The sequence below is a fragment of the Zeus faber genome, assembly GCF_960531495.2.
Source record: "Zeus faber genome assembly, chromosome: 19".
Lineage (NCBI taxonomy): Eukaryota > Metazoa > Chordata > Actinopteri > Zeiformes > Zeidae > Zeus > Zeus faber.
Genome location: NC_137206.1, coordinates 14,148,096 through 14,156,729, shown reverse-complemented (window position 1 = coordinate 14,156,729; position 8,634 = coordinate 14,148,096). Strand labels below are relative to the sequence as shown.

The 8,634-nt window shown below is 49.9% G+C and overlaps 1 protein-coding gene across 1 annotated transcript in view; it reads right to left on the bottom strand.

The window, feature by feature from the left end:
- Positions 1 to 8,428, bottom strand: part of zfhx4 (zinc finger homeobox 4) — a gene marked incomplete at its 5' end in the record, with an annotated part of 69,098 nt that extends 60,670 nt beyond the window's left edge. The window contains 4 exons of the mRNA XM_080020713.1: positions 2,418 to 2,962; positions 4,881 to 5,175; positions 5,504 to 5,722; positions 5,924 to 8,428. Of these exons, the coding sequence (XP_079876839.1) occupies positions 2,418 to 2,962; positions 4,881 to 5,175; positions 5,504 to 5,722; positions 5,924 to 8,428 (3,564 nt within the window). The remainder of the gene's footprint in view (positions 1 to 2,417; positions 2,963 to 4,880; positions 5,176 to 5,503; positions 5,723 to 5,923) is intronic.
- Between the last annotated feature and the right edge of the window lie 206 nt (positions 8,429 to 8,634).

The window sequence follows — 8,634 nt, the reverse complement described above, 5'->3', positions numbered from 1 at the left end:
CAGTTGCAAAGATATCGTGATTTTCTGGAGATTCCGTGATTAGCAATGGCCTGCATTCCTTCCTTACTGTGAGAAATTAAGCAAATATTTAAAAAGCGAGATGAAAATACTGTTTTTCTTTTTTTTTTTTCATTCCTGCTTTCACTGCTTTTCTCATAGATTATCTACACAATTATTTACTGATAAGGATTGAAAAGAGATGGAAAAAAACTACGATTAAATTAATAAAAAACATTAAGATTTCCTAGCAGTGCCTCTCAGCCTAATGGCATTGAGCAAAGCCCTCCGCTATATGCCCATATAAGGACTATTACTTCCTACACCACCTGCTGCGCCCCCGACATGGGACGACTCGGGCCCTCGGACTGCTAATGTCATTTCCCCGCCCCGCCGTTTCAATGTCCGGAGAAGAAGAAAAAAAATTCTCTTTCAAATTCCCAATTCCCCTCTGAACCGCTGCTAGCTGCTACAAAAGAAACCATAAAATGTCCTGAATATGCTTTTTGTTTGTATCTTCAAATGGTTTCCCCCCCGCCATAAAGATATTCTGTGTTTCCAGAAAAATCCAGATGGTGAAGTCGTCAACACTTGGCTCTTTTGTGCAGCCGGCCAAGCTACCTCCATCCCCATGTGCTTTTCACCTCCGCCAATACATAAAAGGAGAGGTGTTTTTCTGGTCAAATAAAGCAATATCGCTCACCCCCCCCCCCCCCCCCAACACACACACACACACACACACACACACACACACACACACTTTTTTAACTCTTGCTCCACCATTCGTACGTTCCCCGCCCCCACCGAGCCCGAGCCCCTTTCTGCTTTACTACCACATGTCCGAGGGTAAAAAGGGTGGGATCCCTGCCAGAAGCATTTTATGCGTCATCTGTGGAACAGATTTGTTGAGGTCTGGCTGGGGGGGTGGATGAGGTACAGGGGTGGATGGGTGCATGCAGCGGGCATCGAGATGAACCTCTTGAGCCTTCGCCAAATCACCCACTCACGCTGCATTCTCCAAGCTCGGGGGCGGCGCTTTTTTTTTTGCGTGCCCGAATAACCATTTCGTCTTCTATTAAGAAACAAAGCGAGACGAAAACGCACTTTTTTAACTTTTCCTTGTGGTGATTGTGCGGCTTGGGTATGATCTTCAATCATCGAGCGATGTAAAAAGCCGCGTGTGTACAATCAAATGCCTGCCAATGTTCAATGAAACCTGAAAAAAATTGGCTGTTCCCTTGTTCTCAATCAACTTTGAGATGGCTGCCAGGAGTAGCTCACCGCTCTGAAATGCATGCGCCCAGGTAACTGCACACGGACATTTGCCCGCGCAAACACTTCCTTGTGTCAGTAAAGAGATCCAGGTTAGTCTAATCAATCTGATCCAATAGTTTGTAACCTCAGGAGTTGGAGGCCAATAATCGGCAGCACTGGCATAGGCACTTAAGCTTAAACCTGCATCATCATGGCCTTAAGTATTAGTCCCCTCTCTGTGTCGTTAGGAATAAAAAGACAAGTTCAACCGCTCTCTTGTTCAGGACAAGACTTCAGGGTTTATGCCGCATCCCTTGTGTGTGAAGCACGCCCACACACGGACACTAGACACTTACAATTGCCAAATGTTTCCTATGGCCGTAAACAAATCCCCATTAATGTAATGCGCTTGATCCTGTAGGTTGAGACCTCGACCATTTAATTCGGCCAAAGAAGACGTCCAAGGGGCTAAATCAACATCATCATCTATTGAGTGGAAGAGCGAACTCTGAGTCTGGCGTGGCTTTGGGTCAAGGCGGATGCCAAGTATCGCTTCCGCCATGTTGGATGTTCCTCGAAGCAGCCTGATGTTTGAAGAGGGTTAATGAGTTAAGCAAAGCAAGTGTCTGCTGATTAATTTGGCCGCTCAAATGGGTGACGGGGCCAGCCAACCTCGTGACGACCCACTGCCGGGATAATCTCCCATTTACTCAGAAAGAGACCCTAGCAAACCAAGACGACACGGCCTGTGACCGTGGGAAAGTCCATCTGGGGCCGTGAGTTATCGCTACATCTGTCTTTCTGCTTGCATGCCAATTTCTCATTTAAGGATGTAGGGTATTTTTGAAAGAGTCAATTCTGTCACAAAGACGCATACTTTGGAGTCATTGTTTTTCTTCTATTCATCCCTTCTCCTCTTTTTTCTCCCTTCACCGTAAACCAGGCAAAATAAAAAATAAAAACGATGGGGCAGCCGACTGCACACTTTCCCAAAGAAAGATGCGTTACAAGGTCTAAGTGTGGCTAGGTGAGCTGAAAGCTTTCACTGTGAATATCTGCACCCATGTCCCTCTGACAGGAGCAGAATGTGGAACATCTCGAGTGTTTTTCCACACAGTTCATAGATCAGGACCTAAAAGTTCTGGAGGAAAGACAGGCCTCCTTACCTTGTAGAGGCGGACCGCGGCGTCATGCCGCTGGTTGGTGGCATGGAGCCTCAGCTTGTCCACGCTGTTGCTGTAGTAGTCGCAGGCGTTGCACTTGAGGTGCACAGGGTTCCCGATGGCCACGCACTTTAACCTCCACTGGTTGGCCTTGCCCCCTTCCTTGATGTGCGCCACCAGCTGGTGCTTCTGCATGTGCTTGTCCGTCTTGCAGTGCAGTTGGAAATTGGCCTTCAGCTGCGTGTTGTAGCTGCACAGCTTGCACTGGTAGACGTCGCCCACCACGCAGCGCCACTCCTCCTCGGGCAGCAGGCGCTCGGCATTGACGTGGGCGTTGAGCGCCTCCAGGCTGTCGGTGGAGTAGCGGTTGCACACGGCGCACTGGTAGAGGCGCAGCGAGGGGTCGCTGATGGGCGGGGACAACGAGGCCAGCGGTGACGGGTCGGGCGCCGGCATGCCCCCCATGCCGCCCGAGGACAGCAGGGATAGGTCGTCCGCCATCAGCTGGCCGCTGGACAGACGCAACTCGGCTGCCAAGTCATTACTCACTGTGGAGAGAGGGATGGAGGGAAAAGGGGAGAGCGAGTTAGAGCGGAGGGCATGTTGGAAAGGTGGGAGAGCAGGGGGGGCAGGGGAAGGATTACACAGGTGGTAGTCTGTAGAGAGAGGAGGTCGGCGCCCTGGACGTAAAACAAAGAGGAGAGAAATAAAACAATGAAGCGACAGACATAAAAGACTCTCATGCACAGGGAGGGATGAAGAATAGAGAGAATGAGCAAAGGCTGCCTTTTATTAAATGAAATTAGGTGCTGAGAGGAGAGCGAGTCCCCTCTGTAGGCCTCGTTCACACAAAAAGGATTTGATAAAATAAAGCCTCACAGAGGACTAGGGCTCCCCACAAAGCTCTGCCTATAAAAAACCCTAATAGGATTGAATCAGGATCAATTACAATCATCCTCTTCAACTTGCTAACTCGCTCATCAGATAGCTTTAATTACCACACTCGGCAATGGCGGGATGGCAGCCTCGGGCCCGCGGGCTTCTCCGTGCCACAGGGAGACTTGAAAAACTGATCAATACATTACACACATTCTCTTTGTTTCCCCTGCCCACCCACCTGAGAACAAAAAAAAGAATAGGATCCGCCATTAATGTAAATGTAATTAAAGCTTTTGTTTGATCCCTCTCCGTCTCTTTTTCTCCGTGACACGTTACCAAAGCCAAGTGCGTCTCTTGCTGTTGACTCAGCCTTTTGGTTGGAGAACCGGGAACTTAACAGTTGTACAATCTCTGCCTTTATTTCTGTTTTACGACCGAGTTTGAAATCGGCTAATTAGTGGATGATGAAACCAGAAGCCTGTGTGTCTGTGTGTGTCTGTGTGTGTGTGTGTGTGTGTGTGTGTGTGTGTGTGTGTGCGTGTGTGTGTATGCGTGCATGTGTGTGTGTAGTTTTGTGATCAAAGCAAACCACCAGATTCCACACACACAGTCTGAATATGTTGTAACCTCCTAAGTGTTCCTAATCGTGGATCAGCATGGACATGTGGACATACTGCCTTGTGTGTGTGCGTGTGCGGGTGTGCGCATGTGTCCCCGAGTGTGCCTGTGAATACATAGGGATGGAGCTAGCGGCGAATAAACCTATGTACATCTGCTCTCGCTATGGGGAGCTGCATGTTATCACAGTAATTCACTACGAGTACATCTGGGCTGTGACCTCCACTGCGCGGAAGAAGAAGGGGGGAGTGGGTGTAACACTGCAGGGTCAATGTTAAATCTCTCTCACTCCTACGGGAATCCGCTTCCTGCTGTGTGTGTTCTCTCTCTCTCTCTCTCTCTCTCTCTCTCTCTCTCTCTCTCTCTCTCTCTCTCTCTCTCTCTCTCTCTCTCTCTCTCTCTCTCACTCTCTCTCTCACACTCTCTCTCTCGAGGGGCGAACGAAGGTGGGGCAGCGAGTATAGGATGGGGATTAGGCTGACTTAAGAAAATTACGAATGAAAGATTAAGAATAATTCTCATGTGGCATCTCATAATCATTTTTTAATCAGCGAGATGGGTCGAAGAAAGGAGACAATGACAGAGGGACAACATGAGAGCAGAGATAAGAAAAAGCATGAGGGGCTGGTGGGGTAAAAAGGAGCAGAGTACAAAAACACGGGAGAAAGCAGAGAGAAAAAAGCGGAAAGAGACGGCAAAAAGAAATATATAAAACAATCCGGCAATAGCACCGGATATAGATGAAATACAGCAGATAAAAGCTAGATGGTAACAGAGGAGCAAAGAAAACAGATATGCAAGAGCAGACACAAAAATATGGAAAAGACACAAAGATTTGGCACTTTGTCACACAAAGTCACTCGGGTCTTTTTTATGTGTGCTTCTTCCATGTATTCTTCCTATATTTAGAAAACACCTTTTGAGCTTAACTAGCTCCAGTTAACCTTCAAAGCCCCCCAAACTGCTCACCGAGGCTTGATCCAAGTGTGGAGGCGGTTCCCGGGTCTAGCTGGAATGGGTTAATCATCATCTGGGCATCTGGCACGCCAGCGTTGGCCGGGTTTTCCAGTTTGACGCCTGCCAAGCCCATGTTCTGGGCCAGGTAGTACTGGTAGAGCTCGGCCTCGGCTGGGGCTAGGCCCAGGTGGAGACTGTGTTGGATTTGTTTCATGTTCTGTTGCAAGAGCATCATGTTGTGCATGTGCTTCTCGCTGGTCATGTGGATGCGCAAGTTTCGTGCCACATTGGTCTCGTAGTCACACACCTAGTGGAAGAATACCAAGCCAGGAGTGGGAAATGAGGGTGAAATATTTTTGGAAATGTGCCTGTAGCAAACCCTCCCTTACTAAGAACAGTTCAGTATTCTCATGCAATTTATCATCAATATTTCATAGGAGTTCATTATTATGAACCACATGTGAGAGAAACACTGTTTAGAGCAACCCGAGTAGATACTCTAAAAAAAGACAATAAATAATAGCCGAACATGACGCAGGATGAGGATAACTGTCCTATTGTGTTGACAGTGCAATGAGAAAAATCAGTGTGTTGCTACCACATCTCTAAAATAATGGTGTGCTTGTGCTCATTACCTCACAGCGCCAAGTAGGCTTCTGTTTGGGCTTGGACGGCGAGGGTGCACCACAACCCCCACCTAGACTGGCACTAGGCACAGGGTTGGCATGGTTATGGTTGTGGTTATACTGCACCTCGCTACCGCCATTCTGGAGTGTCTGGACATTGTTCAGATGCTTGTCTGACTGCATATGGATGCTTAAGTTGCCCTTGGTGGTAGTTGAGTAGTTGCACACCTACAGAGCAGAATGAAGACAGTCAAAATTCACTGCATAATTAATTCATCAGATGTGTATGTTTATCTTACTAATTGGATGAGGTATACTTCAACTTGTGAATTTGATTTAATTAAATGTAAGTCAATCATTATATAATAATTTTAACCAGGTATTGGCCAAAATATATTTAAGGGGAAAATGAAAAGGAGGTGTACATACCTCACAGCGGAAGGGTTTGTATCCACAAGTGTAGCTCTCTCCTCTGGCTAGACGTGGATGTGGCTGGCCTGTACGACAGTACACACAGGATCCTCCAGACTCTGGGTGTTTCTCCTTCATGTGGGCATCCAGCGTCTGCTGGTACTTGTAATGCCAGTTGCACTTAGGGCACTTCAGCGTCTTACAGGAGTTGCGTGAGTGCATCATGGTCATATGGCCACCCAGGGACCGTGATGACCCCAGGACCGTGTCACATTTGGGACACTCCACCCCACTGCCTGGGGACCCCTCACCTGGACCTGGGGTACCAGGCGTCCCTGGGGTGCCGGGGTTTCCCATGTGTTGGTGTAGAGCCCCGGGACTCTCATCGTCTCTGCGCATTATCATCATGTCGAGGGGCTGGGAGGAGGGTGAGGGGCCATCCCGGCCTGCTAGGGCTTCGCTTGTGGAGTCACTGCTGCTCTCACGATCTCTAGCTGCTGCCATGGAGGCAGACATACGGCCCTTCTCCATTTCCAGCTCCTCACACAGAGGCATAGAGGAAGAGGAGGCGGATGCATGGCCTTTGCTGTCGCTGTTGTACTTCAGCACACTGTTGGACAGGGGGGAAATGCTTTGGTTTAAGAGAGGGAAATCTTTGCTAATGGTGCTGTCAGCCTGCTGGCCTGTCATTGACATTGCCAAGCTCATGGCATGCTCCTCCTCCTCATCTGCCTCCATCTCCACTGCTCCTCCATTAGAGGAAGTGTCATCATCCTGTTCTGGGCTCTCTCCACCCATTATTCCGGGTTCCCGCTTGATTGACGGGTACTGGCTCAGGTCTGGCCCGTTAGGATGCAAAGTGCTTATGTCCCTAACGTGGCCCTTACAGTCTCTATCAGTGTCCCGGCCCTCCAGGCTGCCAGGAGTGGCAGCAGCAGCAGCACTCCCGCCTGAAGTTCTGCGGACACCAGCGCCTTCCGCAAGGTTTGGGTTGGTCTCTGCCTTTGGCATGGGTGGGGTTCTGGGGGTTTGGTCATTGGAGGAGCTGCTAGCACTGCCTTTCAGGAAGGCAAAGCCTGCCTGGAGGGTATCAGCGCTTTCCCCACTATTGTGGAACGCATTCCACAAGCCACGGAGCCCTGGGTCTGGCCCTAGGAAGTTGGCAGGTGTGGGAAAGTGGGGTAGCACAGAGTTAGGGGATTTTTTTGGTTCCAGAAAGCTTATAAGAGGTTCTTTGTCCTTGCCGATGCCCTGGATGATGGCAGAGACATGCTTGTTGCTCAGCAGCTTCTGCTCCTGCTCATTCAGGGACATACGGTGGTCGTGAACAGCGTGCGTCACAAAGGACCGGCTGTAACCGAATGACAGCTTGCACAGGAAACACATCAGCACAGGCTTCCGCCGCCCATCGGCAACATAGCCCTCAAACTTGGACAAGTCCACATTATTGGGGACATCTTTGGACACACAGGAGTTTTTGGCTGCGCCATCCGCCATCAGATAGTCTTTGTCATTCTTGTGGCGGAGGTCGTAGACACGGAAACTGTGCAACACTGGACCAGAACCCATAAGCCCTCCAGTTGAGGTATTTGGGAAAGAGGGGTGATCGGTCACTAGGGATTTGCCCCCCAGGGATGAGGCGATGTGGAAGGTGTTGATGATCTGGGGGTAGAAGGACATGGGTGCAGTGGACTGCTCTGACCGCTCTCCCCTAGGGCTCAGGCTGCTCTGGGCGCTGCTGACCTGGGCATTGGGGAAGGCTTGGGGGGACAGTAGGCCTCTGAAATGAAGAGACCCAGGGAGTCCCCCCTGGCCGCCATACTGCTCTTTGGAGTCCTCCAAGATGAAGGCGGAACCGTCGGGCTGGTAGACGATTTCTCCGCACAGATTCTCCACATCACTCTCCTCCTCCATCTCCATCTCACTGTTCAACTCTCCCAACCCTGTAGCACCACCCTCACGCTCACCCTCTCCTTCACTCTCGTCCCCTAAAACCCCTTCGATGTCCTCCCCCTCCTCACGACCTCCTGCCGAAGGCAGGCGGGCATTTGGGCAGTGGTGCTCCATGTATTTCTGTAAACTAGAGAAGGAACTAGAACATTCGTTACAGGGTATCTCTTTCACGGGCACCACTGGAGAGGTGGCGGGGGCAGAACAGTCCGAACCCAGAGCCGCTCCTCCTCCTACTCCTGGTAAAGTCCCGGTAACACTTCCGTTGTTTCCGGTTGTAAAGCTTTCTCTCCGGCTCTGTTCAGACACAGGGCCGGTGGTTGCACTAACACTAACAGCGATGGGGGTAGCAGTGGACCTCAACGGGCTCACAGCAGAATCTCCAAGGCCATTCTCCGATTCTCCAATGACGGCGACAACAGGCGACGAACGGTTGTTGTTGGCGTTGCTGCTGTTGGCGACATGGGTCTCCATGGCGATGACAGAGTTGTCTTCAGCAGCAGCGTCCGGCTTCTGGCCACCATGTTCTTGCTGCCGCGACGACACCATAGGGGGAGAGTCACAAGTTGCCATGACGACCACTACATGGGGCTCTCATCTCATCTAGCCTAATAGGGACCTGAGTAGATGAAGGAGAGAGGATAAAGACAAAGAAGACATTTAGTAAATCATCCAAAAAACACCAAACAACAAATATTCAGGTGGTTAATCCCAAATCAATATGAAACCTGCTTCAGGTCTTCAATTTATATTTAGCGATAATCAATCAATTTTTCTTG